Genomic DNA, 19,417 nt, shown 5'->3' on the forward strand with positions numbered 1-19,417 from the left:
TATCTGTGGAAAGAAATGATGTGAAAGAAAAATGAGACATTAAAGAGAAAAACAATGATAATCTGATTAAAGAGTAGTCCTTGAGGGGCACGTGTACTCTCTTCCAACTTTCTTTTTTGAGACCGGATCTTGCTATGTTCCCCAGGCTGGCTTGAACTCCTGCTGATCTTCCTACCTCAGCCTTTCAAGTGCCAAGATCACAGGCAGGGATTACCAGGCCTGGCTCTTCTAACATTGTATACACTTAAAAACATCACACACAGTGAAGTCTACTTAAAAATTTCCAAACTATGTCCATATATCCTTATCTTTGCACTTGTTATTGAAGGTCCCATTCAGGTCCTGAACTAAAACTCAAACACCAATTTATCTCAGTATGAGTAAATGATTAGTCAATATTCAAAATGTTTTCCTGATGAGTCAGATTATTCATTTCTAAATAATTTCTAGGACATTCTGTAGAAAATAAAGAGGGTTAGCTTTTAACTACAAACACTCAGCTCCTAGTACCTGCCACAGCTGAAACGCTACACCAGGCATAAGGAGCTCATCATCATGGCAGATGTCTATGGGTGGTTTGAAGGGATAGCATTCCCTCTAGCGTATTTCAACCTGGAAGTCTTAAGAGAAGCACGGGACACATTTGTGGTGAAGGATGAAGATATAATAATGGTGACTTATCCCAAATCAGGTAAGGAAAGGGGGTCATGAATGGTCATGAGAAAGGCTATGGCTGTGGGCTTCAGTCATCATGCTGATGCATGGAAAGCTGTCGCTATGCCAGCACTCATACAGTGCTTTGAGATGCAAGCAGCAGCACCTAATACCTTTTCAATTCAGAGAAAAGGATGCAGCCCAACAATTACAGACAGATGAGAGTTCAGAGGGAACATCTAAGACACCAGAGAAATGCAATGAAGGAATACAAAGGCAGAGTCTGACATGCAAATGAGTGCGGAGGTGGTAGAGGATGACAGTGGAAGTCAGGTGCCACTCAGAAGCCAAGGACAATGGAAAATTAGTAAAAGGGCTTCAGCAAATATTGAAAGGAGCCACTTAAACATCTATCGGCAGAAAACAAAAAGACACTCAAATATCCATTGCCAGATGGATGCATAAACAAAATGTGAAATTTACACACAATGGAATAGCATGCCATGAAATAACAAAACTCTGACACATGCCACAACAAGGGGGAATCTTGAGGTAATTAATCTAAATGAAATAAGCCCATCACAAAAGGAGAACTGTTATATGATTCCACTTATGTGAAATACTTGCACCACTGAAATTCACAGAAACAGGAAGTAAAATGCTGCTTGCCATAGGATGTAAGGTGGAGTTACTAGGGAGTGGTTCATTGTGTAGACATTGCTTATTCTTAGACAAAAAATTTGGAACATTTATCAGCAATGGGAGTATACTAAACAATACTTGACACAGCTGTGACATGTGGGTAAAAATGGCTGCAATGTTCCATTCTATGTTGTGTATACTTCAACAATATTGTTTATACAACTGAAGTTGAAAGAAGTGACCATCACTCTTTTTTCTTTGTTCAGGAACCCACTGGTTGAGTGAGATTATCTGTCTGATTCATTCCAAAGGGGATCCCAAGTGGATCCAGTCAGTGCCCATCTGGGAACGTACACCCTGGATTGAGACTCAAATTGGATACAACTCATTGAAGGATAAGGAAGACCCACGCATTTGGACAACTCACCTACCCATTCAACTCTTCCCCAAGTCCTTTTTCAGTTCCAAGGCCAAGGTCAGCACCTAGTTCCTTTTTTTTTGGTACCCGGGATTGAACTCAGGAGCTTGCACTTTTGAGGCAGGCAGCTGCACCACTGAGCTAAATCCCTGGCCCTCAGTATCTAATTCTTGAGAAATGTTTGTTCACTTCTTTTAAAATTGCATGTGTAGGGATGGGGATTTAGCTCAGTGGTTCCACCACCTGCCTCTCAAGCACAAGGTTCAGAGTTCGATTCCAGGAACCAAAAAAAAAAAAAAAAAGAAAAAACGAAAAAAAATTGCACGTGCCTAAATATAGCCTGGATATTTAGCTGAAAAGGATTCTCATTAGGTAGATCTAGGTGGGATCTGAGAATCTCTTGGATTAGTTGATGCTGATGTGCCTAACTCTCAGGCCATACTTGAATAAAAGTATGTGGACCATTCCACATACTATCTAGACCTATTTAAGGGCAAAGTGGAAGAATAAATCCAATATCTTAAACCCACATTTTAAGGCCAACCAGGATTTATGCCTTTATGGGACAGAATATTTCTCACATTTTGTTGCTGCATTGCAAGGTAATTGACCAATCTTGATCCTAAATTGCTCCGTGGATGTATGTGTAAACTTCCATATCTGAGTTGTCCACATGGGAAGCAGCAGGTTCAAATCTTGCCTAAGACCAAATGACTGATCTGGGGTCAAGCTTGGCTTTTCTAACCACTGTGTCTTACTGCATGTAGCTGTCTGCTGAGCTAAGCAGGCACTCAAGGGAAGGAAATGGGTATATCCAGATTCTAGCATCCAATGCACCATTTTTACAGAGATTATTTCCTGCATGGTACATAGTGTATTGTGAATTATAAATATTTTACTCAAACTATATTGAAAACCCTAGAAAATATCCCCTCATTAATAAAGGTCACAGTTGTTCAGCACAATGAAGTGTTCCAACGCAACTCTTGGCCTGAGAGTTTGGGATGTGGTGAATCCCTGCCTAAGAAAGGAAAGACTAAAGAGAGAGGGGCCAAAATAATGGAATGATGACCAAAAGGGAGTTATTGTGAAACGAGCCCATGTTCACTGCCGAGTGAACTTTGTGTATGGGGATGTGAGTATAAATACACGCTAATGTCAAATAATAATTTCACAAATACATAAGTACACAACTGGCAAACTGTCATCCACACAACATTGAGAACATTTCTGGCCCCAGAAAGTCTCCCTAATGAGTGAACAACCACGGAGGTAACCACTCTCCAGGCTTAATACTATGGATTACTTTGTTTGCTCTTAAATTTTGCATACATGGACCATCGTGTATGAATTGCGATGTCTGGCTTCTCTACTCACAGTAAAGTCCTTGAGGTTCATCTATGGCTTGGATATGTGTACAACTGTGCATTACTATGTGCCCATGAAAATAGCAGAATTTATTTATTGATTTTCCTGTTAGTGATCTTTTTAGTTAAGTACAGATTTATCATACTATTTACAGTTAACAACCTCTCAGTGAAGTCCTGCAATGCGTCGACAGATGTCTCAGGAGGAACACACATGCATTCCTCCTCTTTTATTATATTTCCATTACAGCAGCTAGTTCATAAAATGTTAAAATGTATATTTGATGAATGAGTGCGGTAAGTAATTCATTAATATAAGTCATGATATTTAATAGGCACTTTGTACAAATTACATGGATAAGAACAAAATCAGGTAGAAAATGACCCTCCTGATTTTTCACTTACTCATTTTTTCATTTAAGGTGATTTATGGCATTAGGAATCCCAGAGATGTTCTCGTGTCTGGTTATTTTTTCTGGAGGAAAATGAGTATTGCTCAACAAGCAGAGACACTGCAAGAATACATGGAATGGTTCCTCCAAGGAAACGGTGAGTGTGCTGTGGGGAAACTCACGGTCTTTCTCAGACGTCCCTGGACGCCTCTGACTCTCCACTTCTCAGCAGCCCGAGGCTCCCTCCTCCCTGGAGCACAGATCTGCTAAGGCCCCTGCTCTCCTGCACAGCACAGGGCTCCAGCCCACCCTCACCTTGCTCCCTCCTAACCATCCTATTTTCTGAGTCCCCATGGTGTGTAGTGCTGACACAAACTGTTCGTGCTTCTCCACTCTCCTAATTTATGCCTTTCAGGAGGGCAAACATTCGTTCACTTACCAGAACATAAAATCCTTTCCACCATTTCTCTAATAATGCTTCTTTCCAAAACTCTTACCATCTTCTCTATCCGTCTATAAAAAAGTATGACATCAGAAACTCTGTGAGTTTAAGGATTAGAATTTCTGGACTTTCTCAGGCATTTTTAATTTTGCAAATTTTCTCAAAACTATATGAAGATAGAACCAAATGTGGTAGAAAATGCCTGTTATCCCAGCACTCAGGAGACTGAGGCAGGAAGATCGCCACAAGTTCAAGGCCAGCCCAGGATATACATAGCAAGTTCAAGATCAGCCTGAACTACAAAGTGAGATCCTGGCTCCCCCCACCCCGCAATAAAAAAGAATTTTAAAAAATCATGTGAAGAGTTCTACATCTCCACTGTGGTTTGTCTCCAAAGCTCCATAAGGAAATATTCCCAGGATAGAGCCACAGGTTCACTTACACCAGTATTGTCACCAGATAGAGACCAAGGAATCTGCCCAAAGAGGAAGCAGCAGTCTTTTTTGTATTAAATTCTTTTATTGGTACATTGTAGGTATACAAAACAATTACACTTCTCATTGGGAATTGTACCTTTACATAATGCATCTTGGTTCTTATTTTTTCCCCATTCCTAGCCCTCCCTTCACCCCCTCCACCCTTCCCTACTTACAAAGACTTTATTACCATTTTTTCCATTTCTCATCATTTTTCCTTTCCCTTCTTTCCTTTCCCCTGCCCCTCCCACTACCCCTGCCCCTTTGGACCTTTTCTTCCTATTTTACATTATCGATTATTCATTCTAATCATTGGTACATTTTAGGTATACAATATAATGACATTCATCATTGGAAGTTTGCACCTTTCCATAGTCTCTCTTGGTTCCCATTTTTCACCCTTGCCCAGTCCTCCATTCAATGCCTCCATTCCTCCCTATTTACAAAGATTTTGTTCCTATTTTTTCATTTTCTCATATTAATTCCATTCCCTTCTTCCCTTTCCCCTACCCCTCCCATCTCCTTCCCCTTTGCCCCTTTAAATCCTATTTCACATTACTTATCATACATTTTAGTCCCCATTTACACTTTCAGTTTCTTACACCAGAGAAACTATTCAGTATTTATACATGTGTGTCCTATTTATTTCACTTAAGAGTATCGCCTCAATGTACATCCATTTACCTATAAATGTCTTCAATTTCTCATTTTTTATGGCTGAGTAGTACTCCATTTTATAAAAATCCACACTTTCTTGATCCAGTCTCCAGTTGATGGGCATTTGGGCTGTTTCCAAGTTTTAGCTATCCCAAACTGTGCTGCTATGAACATGGGCACACATATATCACTGTGGTATGATTCTTTTAATTCTTTGGGGGAAGATCCCCAGCAGTGGAATAGCGAGGTCAAATGGGACTTCCAGTCCTAGTTCTTTGAGGTATCTCCATACTGATTTCCACAGTGCTTGCACCAGTCTACACTCCCACCAGCAGTGGAGCAGGGTTCCTCTTTCCCCAAACCCCCCACCAGCATTTGCTATTGGTTGATTTCATGATAGCAGCCATTCTTTCTGGAGTGAGGTGGAATCTCAGCATTGTTTTCATTTGCATCTCTTGAATGACCAGTGATGTTGAACATTTTTTCATGTATTTATTTGCTGTTTCTACTTCTTTGTGTGAGAAATGTCTGTTCATTTCAGATGCCCATTTTTGGATTGGGTCTTTAAATTTGGGAGGTCTGATCTTTTTAAGTTCTTTATAGATTCAAGATAGTAGACCTTTGAGGAAGAGCAGATGAAGATTTTTTCCCACATTGTGGGTTGTTTCTTCACACTGCTGGTGGTTTCTCTTGCTGTGCAGAAGCTTTTTAATAAGAAGAGATCCCACTTGTTGATTGTTTGTGCTAGTTCATGGGCAACTAAGGTTTTGTTCATAAAATCTTTTCCTACAATGATGTCTTCAAGAGTTCTACCTAACCTCTGTTCCAACTGATTCAGAGTTTCTATTTTAATATTTAGATCTTTAATCCATTTCGATTTTAGTTTAGTGCATTGCGAGAGATATAGGTCTAGTTTTAATCTTTGGCAAGTTGAAACCCAATTTTTCCAGCACCATTTATTAAAGAGGCTATCTTTCCTCCAGTGAGGGTATTTGGCTCCTTTATCAAAGATGAGATGGCTGAGTGTGTCTGGCGTTGTTTCTGCATCTTCTAATCTGTTCCATTGGTTCTCAGGTCAGTTTCTTTGCCAGTACCATGTTGTTTCTATCACAGTATCTTTGTAGTATAGTTGCAGGTTGAGGATTGTGATACCCCCTGCCATGTCTCTGTTACCTAGAATTGCTTTTGCTATTCTGGGTCTCTTCTTGTTCCAAATGGATTTTTGGATTGTTTTCTCAAGGTCCATGAAGTATGCTGCTGGGATCTCAATTGGAATTGCATTGACTCTATATAGCAGTTTTGGAAGTATGGCCATTTTCACTATATTAATCCTTCCTACCCAGGAGCAGGGGATGTCTGTCCATTTTCTGATATCATTTTCAATCTCTCTTTTCAGAGTGCTGTAGTTTTCAGAGAATTGGTCTTTGATTTCTTTCATTAGGTTGATTCCTAGGTATTTCAGTTTTCTGGATGCTATTGTGAAAGGAATTATTTGCCCTATTTCTCTTTCAGTGAGTCTGTCATTCATATAGAGGAAAGCTATTGATTTTTGTGTGTTGACCTTGTAACCAGCTACTTGACTGAATTTGGTTATTAAGTCTAGAAGACTTTTGGTGGAGTTTCTGGGGTCTTCTATATAGAGTATCATGTCATCTGCAAATAATGACAATTTGACTTCTTCATTTCCTATCTTTATTCCTTTTATTTCTTTCTCTTGTCTAATTGCCATGGCTAATGTATCCAGAACTATTTTGAACAAGAGTGGTGATAGTGGATATCCTTGTCTTGTTCCTGTTATTAGTGTGAAGGATTTCAGTTTTTGACCATTTAGTATGATATTGGCTGTTGGTTTCTCATGGATAGTTTTTATCAATTTGAGGTAGAGACCATCTATTCCAATTTTGTGTAGGGTTTTTATCATAAATGCATGTTGGATTTTGTCAAATGCTTTTTCTGCATCTATGGAGATAATCCTATGGTTTTTGTCCTTGGCTCTATTGCTATAGTGTATTACATTGATTGATTTGCGTATATTGACCCATCCCTGCATCCCTGGGATGAATCCCACTTGATCAGGGTGTATGATCTTCTTGATGATCTTCTGCATTCTGTTTGCCAGTATCTTATTAAGGATTTTTGCATCTATGTTCATTAGTGAGATTGGCCTATAGTTCTCCTTTTCGGGTGGGTCTTTCTCTGCTTTGGGGATCAAGGTGATGCTTGCTTCCAGGAATGAATTTGGGAGTATTGCTTCCCTTTCAATTTCATTGAAGAGTTTAAACAGTAGTGGCAGTAGTTCCTCTCTAAATGTCTTGTAGAATTCAGCAGTGAAGCCATCAAGGTCCAGGCTTTTCTTAGTTGATAAGTTTTTAATTATGTTTTCAATTTCATTGGTTGATATTGGGTTGTTTAGAATTTTTAGGTCTTCTTCATTCAACTTTGATAATTCATATGTATCTAGGAATCTGTCCATTTCTTCTGTGCTGTCCATCTTATTGGTGTATAGGTTCTGGAAGTAGGTATTGATGATCCTCTGGATTTCTGCTGGGTCTGTTGTAATTTCACCCTTTTCATTCCTAATTGCATGGATTTGGGGCTTTTCTTTCCTTTTTCTGATTAGGTTGGCTAAGGGTTTGTCAATGTTGTTGATTCTTGCGAAGAACCAACTCTTGGCTTCATTGATTTTTTGTATCTTTCTCTTAGTCTCCATTGCATTGATTTCTCCTGTGATCTTTATAATTTCCTCCCTTGTATGAGCTTTGGGGTTGTCCTGCTCTTCTTTTTCTAGAATCTTGAGGTTCAGCATCTGGTTGTTTAATTGGGCTCGTTCTGTTTTCCTAATATGCGTATTCACTGCTATGAATTTCCCTCGTAAGACTGCTTTCATTGTTTCCCATAGATTCTGATATGTTGTATTGTCATTGTCATTTAATTGAAGGAACTGTCTGATTTGTTCTTTAATTTCCTCTGTGACCCATTGGTTATTCAGAAGTGTGTTGTTCAATTTCCATGTGTTTATGAAATTTTTTGAGTTTCTTTTGCTATGGATCTCCAATTTCATCGCACTATGGTCTGATAATATACAGAGGATAACTTCAATTCCTTTGCACTTACTTAAACATGTTCTATGTGTGAGTATGTGGTCTATTTTGGAGAATGACCCATGTGCAGCTGAGAAGAATGTGTATTCTGATTTTGTGGTGTGGAAGACTCTGTAAACATCTGTTAAGTTCATTTGTTCGAGAGTTCGATTGAGTTCTAGTATTTCATCACTTATTTTTTGTCTAGTTGATCTATCTATTTGTGACAGTTGGGTGTTGAGGTCCCGCACTACAATTGTATTAGCGCATATATGACTTTTCATGTCCAGTAATATTTGTTTTATGTAGTTGGGTGCACTAGTGTTTGGTGCATAGATATTTGTGATTGTCATCTCTTCTTGTTGGATTGTTCCTTTTACAAGGATGTAATGTCCTTCTTCATCTCTCTTAATCAGTGTTGGTTTGAAATCTACTTGATCTGCAAACAGGATAGCTACTCCTGCTTTTTTTCAGGTTCCTGTCGCATGGAGTATTGTTTTCCACCTTTTAACTTTCAGTCTATGAGTTTCCTTTTGAATTAAGTGACTTTCTTGTATGCAGCATATTGTTGGATTTTGCTTCTTGACCCATTCTGCCAGTCTATTTCTTTTGATTGGTGAATTGAGATCATTAATGTTGATAGTTATAACTGAAACGTATTGACTTGTCATTGCCATGACTTTTTCTTTTTGTTGGGGTTTCCCCCCTTTACATTTAATTCTTTGTCGTGCCACATGGGTTCATTCTGCTTTGCTTCCTGGGGTTGTGATCCTCAATGTCTGTTCCTAGGATATTGTGTAAAATTCTTTGGAGTGCTGGTTTGGTATTCACGAAGTTCCTAAGGTGCTCTTTGTCATGAAAGTATCTTGTTTCTCCATTAATTTTGAAAGATAGTTTTGCGGGGTACATCAATCTGGGTTGGAGGCTGTTTTCTTTTAGGGCTTGGAATATGTCACTCCAAGCTCTTCTTGCCTTGATGGTTTGTGTTGAGAAGTCTGCTGTGATTCTGATGGGCTTTCCTTTGTATGTGATTTGTTTCTTTTCTCTAACTGCTTGTAGAACTTTGTTCTTCTGTTGAGTTTGTGGAATCTTAACAATTATATGCCTATGTGTAGATTTTTTTTTTGATGAAGGCTATTTGGAGTCCTATATGTTTCACTTATCTGTATGTCAAGTTCTTTTCCCCTGCTTGGGAAGTTTTCTGCCATTACTTCTGTTAAGAATTTTTTTATGTCATCTGCACTCTCTCCTGTTTCTTCATTGACTCCAATCTGTTTTATGTTATACTTCTTTGCATTGTCTAGAAGCTGCTGGATTGATTTTTCATGTTCCCTTCTAATTTTGAAGCAATTTTTCTTTTCCTGGTCATTAATTGCAATCCTATCTTCTATATGTGAAATTCTGTCCTCACATTGGCTCATTCTGCTGTGTAGACTTTCAGTGGAGTTTTTCATCTCCTGGAAATCTATTTGCATCTGTTTTATGGATTCCATTTGTTTCTTATGTTGGGATTCCATCATGTTCCTCAGCTCCTCTCTAGATTTATTAATCATGTCTTGCACTAGGAGCACAATTTCTCCTGTTATCTGAGAAATTATTTCTGATTTCATTTTTTCCAGGTCCCTTTTTGTTGCCAGTTCAGTGGGTCCAGGTGGTTGAGTATCAGAGTGTTCCATCTCATTTCAAGTTTGGGTTGCTGTACGTGATCTGGAAGTCTGGTTTTGAGACTTATGTATGTGTTTTCTCATTTTGACTGGGGGGGCGGGGGGGGGAGGTGCTTCTGGCCCCTGCACAGATCACCTCCTTGGAAGTTGCAATCTTAACTCACACCATTTATAGAGGAAGTTATATGTTTCTGACTGGTATGACAAAAAAATATTTTTCAAGATGCATAAGAGAAGGGCAAAAAAAGTTTATTGGACAGAAGTTTTACACTACACACTCAGGAAACACATAATCTGATTACTCAAGACAGAGGCACAATATGGTCAGGGGTTGGAACTTTGTATTTGTTCTTGTGGTATTTTTAAGAGGGTGATCTCGGATGTGTATTCTTCCTGTCAGTCAGGCTCTTTGGTGGGCTAGACTAGGATTTCAACCATTTGCATGTGTTTGGAATTTAGAGATAAACCAGGCTGTCAGTTGTGTCACTTCATTGAGGATGGAGGTCTGTGTGTTGAAGAGAAATTTACAGGTAAAATGTGTGGACCCCAGTTTTCAGAAGTATTGTGCCTTTAAGACCCTTGGGGAGTTTTCAGAATGGAAAAAGACATTGAACCTTTCTGTTATTTGTGTGTCCTTAGCCTGTGGCTTTTCTTTAAAATAAACACTATTTTAAAACTATGATTATTCTTTTCTCCATTTTACCAGGTTTTCTGTTTTTGTACTACTTTATTTTCTTCCTGAGAGTTTGATCTTTTATTTTTAAGGAATGTGCCTCTTCTTATGGCTACTTTAGGGTTAGAGTTGTTGTTGGGCCTTTCTAGCCAGAAATTGAAAGTCTTATCCTGCCTTATGTAAAGGAAGCATAGGAAGATCTGGTGTTGTTGTTTAAAGATTGAATTTATTTCAGAAGTACATATAAACCAGTGAAACGTGACTAAAGCATTTACTGTAAAGTTTTCAAATCATTTTAATATGTACCTTTTCATGGGATAAAAATAGCATTACCATTGTAGTATTTGTTTTGTTTGTATTAAAATTAGTTCTTTTCCAATTTGATTATTACTAAGAAATCCTGAGTTTCAGTACAGGCAGAGTATCCCTTGTCCCAAATACTTGGGACCAGCCAAGTGCAGTGGTACTCTCCTTTTAATCCCAGTGGTGTTGTTGTTTAAAGCTCCTTCATGCTTTGATACTTACTTTATTGTTTGAAAATCAGCAAGTCATTGAAGCTTAGGGAGAGATGGACATTAACTTAAGTTGTGAATGTCAGTCTTGTAAAGTAGAAGTTGAAATTTAGAGTTGCCAGGAATATATACATAACCTATTGTTTTGAAAATAGCACACGTGAGGATCAGGTTGACCTGGGAAAGCCTGAGTGACAAAAAATGAAAAGTAGAATATGGTGAGTAGTGGCTCCCCAAAATGGTAGAAATTAGATAATATTGAGCAGTATTGGTAAAAGCCTTTTTTAATTATTAATTTTCATTATGCTCAAGTGTTTACTTAATGAACAGGTGCATTTTAAGATGATATAGAATTTTCCCTATTCTGTCAACAAAGATAGAATATCTTGTCATTCTAATTAGAATAGTTTCTGGGGAATTGAATATGTAAAGCAATTCCACGTTTTGATACACATCGGGTCATTAAAACTACCAATGTAGGTCTCAGAAGTTGGAATGCGACCTCTACTTTGTAGGCATGAATACCTTTGTAGTGACTGACTTTAGATAACATAAATAGATAAACCTAGAAGTAGACAACAGCAAGTTAGTTTATTTCAAAAAATAATAATGTTCAGTAGTTAGAATATTTATTTTAAAGGTATAAATTTCCTATAATGAATTTTATCATTATGTGTACCTAAAGTGTACCAATAAAGGTTTTGCTTAAAAAGACAATATAAACATTGTCATTTTCATCTTATGGGCAGCCTGTACAAGAAAAATATCCTCATCAGAGGGATACTTGAATGTACATCAAAGTATCTTAACAGTAATGCAGGAACACAGGCTAAAGGACACAGTTTTGGAAGAGGTAGTAGAACTGGAATCTGGACCTCACATGGCTGTAGGTTAAGATGTTGCAGGTGTTACTAGAGATGGCCAGTAGCTGGTGTCATGTTTGAAGCCCCCTTTTAGATCCAGACTACCTATCCCTTTTAATATTTCCATTAGAATCTTTATTTTGCTGTATATTTAAGACCAAGTCAAAATAAGACCTGTGTTGATCAAAATTAACCTATGTTTTAAAGGTCAATCAAGAGTCCTCAGGGGATTATTTCTGGGGCCTTGTGAGGAGCTGCTTGCCTCTTCTACTTCTTTTCTCTACCTGTTGTGTCATCAGCAAAGACAGGTCAAGGCCTTGTTTCACCATATGACTTCCATTGAGAGCATGGGGCCCATTCCCCACTTCAGTGACCCTCTTTTTCCTCAGTGCATATTGTCTGGCTCCTGCCTTCTGGAGTTTACCAGTGTTCCTGCTTGAGAGATCAGATGACTCACCAGAGTTGCAGGATCTCTTACAGGAGTCTCATTGTTCCCTGGGTACTGGCTGACTTTGCAGGCAGAAGCCCTGGGTACTGGCTGTCTTCTTAGTCCTTTTGTCTTTCTTAGTTTTCTTCCCCAAGCCTAGATTATTGAATGTCCAGAAGGTCAGTAATACCAGTCTTAAAGTGGCAGCAGTAGGTCTTTATTCTAATTATTGTATCTTTTCCACCTATCAGGGCACTTTGAAACATAAAAGAAGACTGAAGACAGTTCAGCTTTTATTTTATAAGACATAGTATTAATATTGGGTGTTCATATTATATCCCTTTTGCCTTATAGGTGATGGCTATCATCTTAAAATACCGAGCGAGTGCTTTGTTAGAGCTATGTGTTGTGGAATGATACTATACAATAGATACACAATGTATATGGAAAACATTAAACAGCATGGATAAAAGCAAAATTACATGCAATTAGTATACATGTTCAGCATGAAGAAACATAATTGGCATGTCTAGTTTTGTTACAAGGCAGTATTCAGAAGTACAGGTTAGAATTTTTTAATAAATATGGCTGGGAACATTTTATTTATATCAGTACATGTTTGCAGTACATAATGATAGTATTCATCATGGGAAGTGGGTACATGGACATAACGCACTTCAAATTTTTTACTTCTTCTCCACTTCTCTCACTCCCCTATCACCCTATATGTTGATCTCTTTTGCAGTTACAAAAGATCTATCTCCGTGTTTCCTATTATCTATCTTCTATTTGTTTTTTAACTTATGTATATTTTTTGTTTCTCATACCAAACTATGCTATATTTAAGCTTGTCTGTTTCTCATATAAGGCAAATCATGCCATATTGAAGCTTGTCTGTCTAATAAGTCCTCAGGTAGAGTACCAATACCTAAAATATACAAAGAATTTAAATAAATAGACCCTTTTCCAAAAGAAGAGATTCAATAAAAAAATGAGCAATGGAAATGAATTGAGAATTCTTAAAGTAAAAAAGAGGACTTCCGGGAAGATAGTGGAGCAGCAAGCAGCAGCAAATCAACCTCTCCAATATTCAGAATCCAGACTCTACAGATGATAACTTGGAGAAGCAAAGAAGGAAGGAGGGGGATCCCCAGGACCCAGGCAGGACCTGAAGGAAAATTGGAGCCCACAGACAAATTGAAGAGAGACCACAACACAGGAAATAGAAAGGGTAATCTAAACTTTCTCTTCCTCCTGTTTCATGGCATGAGAGAGGGGGATCAAATTAACAGAGACAGAGTGAAAATGAATGACTCCAGAGACCTGTATGGAGAAACACATCCATGGAAGAGAGTAGTGAATGCTGTGCACTACAACAGCTGGTGAGTGACTCCAGTCCATGGGACCGCAGTGTCCCCTGAAGACAGTGCTTGGTCAGACACCATTGTAGGGAGGGGCCAACTGAACATGGGACTCAGAGCAGCCATTTGTTGATTTCACATCAGGGCTCCCAGTGCTAGGCTCCCACAGTGCCTGGGTGAGGGACAAACCTGGGAGATGTCCAGGTACAGCTGTGTTCAGGCCTGGAAGAGACAGAGTGTTATAGCCTAAATGACTCAGGCCTCAATCCCATGACCAGAGGCCGTCCTCAGCCAGACCTTCTATGGACTTGCAAGTACCAGAACTGGCGCCCCACACTAAACTTGCTTGCTGGACTTGCTGGGATTATCCAGCATGGATCTGGGCTCTGACTACCTCCTTTGTCAACTAGGGAGAGCAGAGTCATGCCCTGAAATGAACACTGCCACAGAACTGTAGGCCCCGGAAGATAACCACAGCCTTGAAATCATGGAGAAATTTTTTCCTATTTTCCCTATTCATTTGGAGTTGTTGTGGTTGTGGTTTTAGTTGAGGTTTTCGACATTTTTGAGACAAGGTCTCAAAATAACAAGGTCTCACTATAACATCCAGGCTGGTCTTGAAGTCATTGTGTAGTCCAGGCTGAATTTGAATTCATGGCAATCCTTGTGTCTCAGCCTCAAAAGTGCCAAAATTATAGGTGTGTACCACCTTGCCTGGCTAGGTTATTGTTAATTGTTTGTTTTTGATTTTTGTTGAGTGTGAACATGGTTTTTTAGCTTTTTTTTCCCCATTAACTTTATTGGTACATTTTATGTATAAAATACAGTTGCAGTCATCATTGGGATCTTGTACCATTACATGAGTCTCTTTGTTCTTATGTTTTTTCCCCTTCCCTTGCCCTCCCTTCACCCCTCCACCCTTCCCTATTTGCAAAGACCTTGTTTCCATTTTTTTCCTCTTCTCATATTTTTTCCTTTCCCTTTTTCCCCTTCCCCTACCCCTCCCAACTACCTTGCTCTTTTAGACCTTTTCTTCCTGCAACACAATATCAGTTATACATTTTTAAAATTACAATATTAAGATCTAGGAGACATTACCACAGATTTTACAGAATTTAAAAGGATATAGAAAGCATATTACAAAAATCTTTTTTGAAATAAATTTGACAACTTCTAAGAAGTACCTTGGAAGACAAATTAATGAAACTAACTCTGGAGGAAATATAAAATTTGAATAGGACCTATTAAAGAAAGTATATTCCTAGCTTGAAAACCTACCTAGATGACAACAGCAGGCTCATAAACATTTTAACTGACAAATTATATCAAACAATTAAAGCAGAAAAAAGAAGGAATAATTCCCTCATTTTAGGAACTCAACATTGTGCTAATTGTAAAACTGGATAAAGATAATATAAGAAAAGAGTATGAACATAGATAGAAATTTGTTTAACAAAACAAACTATTAGAAGTCAGATTTGGCAGGATGTAGAAGGTGGTTTTGTTATAGGGATGGCAGTGTTGGTTCAGCATTGGAAGATCCAACCCCAAAAGTCATCATTTTAACAGAGGAAAGGAGAAAGCCATATGATCCTGTCACTAGTTGGAGAAAGAGTATTGGACTAAATTCTACAGCTGTTCATGGTAAAAGCTATCAGGAGACTAGAAGTAGAACAGAAACTTCTCAACAGATTAAGGACATGTACACAATTCATACTTCCAGCGAGAACACCTTATGTGAATGGAGAAGATACAATGCTTTCTCCTTAAGATGGGGAACAAGGGCAGATATGCTTACTCTTTATCTGTCCATTAAACTTTGAAACCTAGTCCCCATCAAAAGAGTCTGGCAATAAAATGACACAATTAGGATAGGATTGGCACGGCAAAAGCAAAATCTTTACATGTAAATGAAATGATCATCTACAGAGAAAATACTAAGAAATCTCTAGGAGTCCCTAGAACTTGTACTTGAATTTAGCAGGATTAGAAAACACAAGGTATATATAGAAATTCAGGTCTGTGTATACTTTCTATAAATGAAGAATTGGATATTGAAATTTAAAAGTTATGTAGGAGTACAAAGGACCTAGAAAAGTTAAAAACCAAAACAAAACCAAAAACAAAAACAGTGTTGGAAGACATTTAGTACCTAATTTTAAGAGTTCTTCTAAAGCTACAGTAATCAAGGCAGTGTTAGTGTAAGGAAAGACATATAGATCATTGGAATAAAACAGAGAATCTAGAAATAGAACGACACATCTATGGTCCACTGAGTTTTGAAAGATTATTTAACATTAGCATTTTATAGAATATAAACTCAATTCAAGAGCCGAGGAAGAGATAGTGTCTTCAGCAAACATCACTAGAACACCTGGTATCCGTATATAAAAAATTAACCTCAACCCTTTTTTTCCATACATGAAAATAACTTAAAAGGATCTATGAACCTAAATAAGAAAGCCTAAAAGTATAAAACTTTAAGAAGAAATTATAAGGGAAAATATTTATGTATTCAATGTAGGCAAGAACTACCTAGGATACAAAAGATATGATGTATAAAAGAAAAAAAATTGATAAATGAGATTCCATCAAAATTTAGAACTTTAAATGACATCACTAAAATGAAAAGTAGTCCTTAAACAGACCATATTTACAATGCATATAACCTATGACCGGAATATATAAAGAATTCTTAGAGCTCACTAATAGACAACCCAATTAAAATGTAGACATAAGAAGATGATAAATAGCCAGTACAGCACAGGGAAAGGTATGTGACACTAGAATCAGAAAAATACTAATCAGTACAATAACAAGATTGAATTATACACTCATTAGGGAGATGAAGTTCAAAGTTTTAAAAACCTTGTCATGACTTTTTCTTTTTGTTGGAGTCTCACCCTTTGCATTTAATTTGTCACGCCCAATGGATTCATTCTGCTGGGTTTCCTGGGGTTGTGATCCTCATTGTCTTTTCCTAGGGTATTGTCTAAAATTTTTTGGAATGCTGGTTTGGTATTCATGAAGTTCCTGAGGTGCTCTTTATTATGAAAATGTCTTATTTCTCCATCAATTTTGAAAGATAGTTTTGCAGGGTACATCAATCTGGGTTGGAGGCTGTTTTCCTTTAGGGCTTGAAATATCACTCCAAGCTCTTCTTGCGTTGATGGTTTGCACTGAGAAGTCTGCTGTGATTCTGATGGGCTTTTCTTTGTATGTGATTTGTTTCTTTTCTCTCACTGCTTGTAGAATTTTGTTCTTCTGTGGAATTTCTGGAATCCTAACTATTGTATGCCTATGTGTAGATTTTTTTTGATTAAGGCTAGCTGGAGTCCTATATGCCTCACTTATCTGTATGTCAAGTTCTTTTCTTTTTTTTTTGGTACCATGGATTGAACTCGGGTCCTTGTGCTTGCGCAGCAGGCAGCAAAACTACTGAGCTAAATCCCCAGCCCATCAAGTTTTTCCCCTCCTTAGGAAGTTTTCTGCCAGCACTTCTGTGAACAGTTTTTTTTAATGTCATCTACACTCTCTCCTCTTCCTTCATTGATTCCAATCAGTCTTATGTTATTCTTCTTTGCATCATCTAGCAGCTGCTGGACTGATTTCTCATGTTCCCTTACAATTTTAAAGCAATTTTTCTTTTCCTCCTTACTAATTGCAATCTTATCTTGTATATGTGAAATTCTATCCTCACATTGGTTCATTCTGCTGTGCAGACTTTAGATGAAGTTTTTAATCTCTTGGAAATCTGTTTGTATCTGTTTTATGGATTTCATTTATTTCCTATGTTGGGATTCCGTCATGTTCCTCAGATCCTCCATTTTTAAAATCTGTGTCCTCTCTAGATTTACTAATCATGTCTTGCACCATGAGCAAAATCTTTGCTGTTATCTGAGTAATTATTTCTGATTTCATTTTCCCCAGATCCTCTTTTGTTGCCAGTTCAGAGAGTCCAGCTGGTTGAGTGTCAGATTGTTCCATTTGGTTTCCCTTTGGGGTTACTGTAGGTGATCTGGAAGTCTGTTTTTGAGGCTTGTTTATGTGTTTTCTGATTTCCATGCAGGAGGTGCTTCTGGCGCCCAAGGGGCTCACCTTCTCTGCCCTAGGAGCTTGGGATGGCAGTGGGGGAGCTTCCTTCTGGGTTCTGGGACTGGCTCAGCTTCTCCACCCTAGGAGCCTGGGATGGCAGGAGGGGAGCTTCCTTCCAGGTGCTGGGACTGGCTGAGCTTCTCTGCCCTAGGAGCCTGGGATCAGTTTTTTAGCTTTTATGTTTTGTTTTGTTCTTGGTTTTGTTTTTTCCTTGTTACTATCCCACCTTATCTTCTTCACTAGCTTCCTAAGGCTGGGATAATCTTCCTTTGCCCTTCAGCCTTGTTTTCAATCTTTTTCTATTCTTTTATTTCTACATTTTCTTTACTCTTATTCCTCTTAAATTTTTACTCCTCAAAGTAAAATTTCTCTATTGATGGGTATTTACTCTATATCATTTTCTGGTTTGTTTTACAATTTGTCATGTAACTATAAATCTTCTACCTCTGGTTAAAGGCAGCAACATTTTGTCATTTTCCAACCAGTGCTTGATGCTATTGTTATTACTGTTTCTACTACTTTAGCTCAGGTGACATAGTTCTCATAATCAGTTGATCTCCCTTGTATGCCAATACCTAGATTGTTTAGGGGCCAGAAAGAATGCCATAGTCCAGTACCAAGGAACCAGTTGCTAGGTTAAAGAGGCAGCTAAGTTGAAGAAAAAGTATCCCGGGAAAGACTCAAAACTAAAAGTTAGCTACACCTAGAAGACATCTCAGAAAAGTAGTGATTTCCAAAGAGGTCTCTACATGAGTAATATACCTACCTACCACAAGCAACTTACAAGATCTTATGCAGGAAAAATAATAAACAACAACAAAAAACCCACCAGAAAATGAGAAAACACAGAAGCAAGATGTAACCTATGACCCCCAAACCACCCAAGGCAAATCAGGGGGCTTTGAGGAAAAAGAAATCAAAAGCCACCCAGTTGAATTTTCAGAAATAGAGCAGAAGAAATAAAGCAGGTCAATAAGTCTTTGGAGAAGAACAGAACAGAGATTATAAAAGAGACAATGCCCATAATTAAGCAAATAATTAGTGATTATAGAGTAGATACAGATTTTAAAAACAGAGGATCTTAGGAATGACATGCAAACCATGAATGCCCAATGCAGAAAAGAACTGGATTCCATAAAACAGAAGCAAGTAGAGATCCAGGAGGATATAAATTTTATTGAAAGTATAAGCAGGAGAGTCAACCAATGTGAAGATAGAAAATCAGCCCTTGAAGACAGGCTTGTGGTTGGTGATCATCAAATGCCAGACCTCTTAGAAATAGCAAGGGGAGGGCTGGGGATTTAGCTCAGTGGTTCTGGCACCTGCCTCAGAAGCACAAGGTCCCAAGTTTGATCCCCCATACCAAAAATACCAAGGGCATAAAATAACTCAATCTAGCAACTGGTAGACAAAATGAAGAAGACTAATATAAGATTAATTGGAATCACTGAAGAATCAGAAGATGGAACAAAGGGCACAGAAAAAAAAACTCTTCATGGAAGTAATAACAGGAAACTTTCCAAGTATGGAAAAATTATTTGAGATATAGATATGCATGCATATAGAACTCCAAATAATCAGGTTCAGAAAAAAGCTATGCCAAGTCATATAATAGGATTGTACAAATTCAACACAAGAACAGAATATTAAAAGGTGTTACAGAAAAGAAAGAAATCAGCTATAAGGGAAAACAC

General features: G+C 38.0%; 1 protein-coding gene across 2 annotated transcripts in view; it reads left to right on the forward strand.

Moving 5' to 3' along the window:
• Nucleotides 1-440: 440 nt before the first annotated feature.
• Sult2a1 (sulfotransferase family 2A member 1) overlaps nucleotides 441-19,417 on the forward strand; it is a 50,581-nt gene continuing 31,604 nt past the window's right edge. Inside the window, exons 1-3 of one of the 2 annotated variants that reach the window (XM_004867037.2) lie at nucleotides 441-691; nucleotides 1,563-1,771; nucleotides 3,504-3,630. In XM_004867037.2, the coding sequence (XP_004867094.1) occupies nucleotides 556-691; nucleotides 1,563-1,771; nucleotides 3,504-3,630 (472 nt within the window). In that variant the 5' untranslated portion in view covers nucleotides 441-555. The remainder of the gene's footprint in view (nucleotides 692-1,562; nucleotides 1,772-3,503; nucleotides 3,631-19,417) is intronic. The other variant, XM_087200699.1, reaches the window with a different exon arrangement.

This window comes from Heterocephalus glaber, unplaced genomic scaffold, assembly GCF_053883595.1.
Source record: "Heterocephalus glaber isolate CG9 unplaced genomic scaffold, H.glaber_assembly_v1.0 deba00001744, whole genome shotgun sequence".
Taxonomy (NCBI): Eukaryota; Metazoa; Chordata; class Mammalia; order Rodentia; family Bathyergidae; genus Heterocephalus; species Heterocephalus glaber.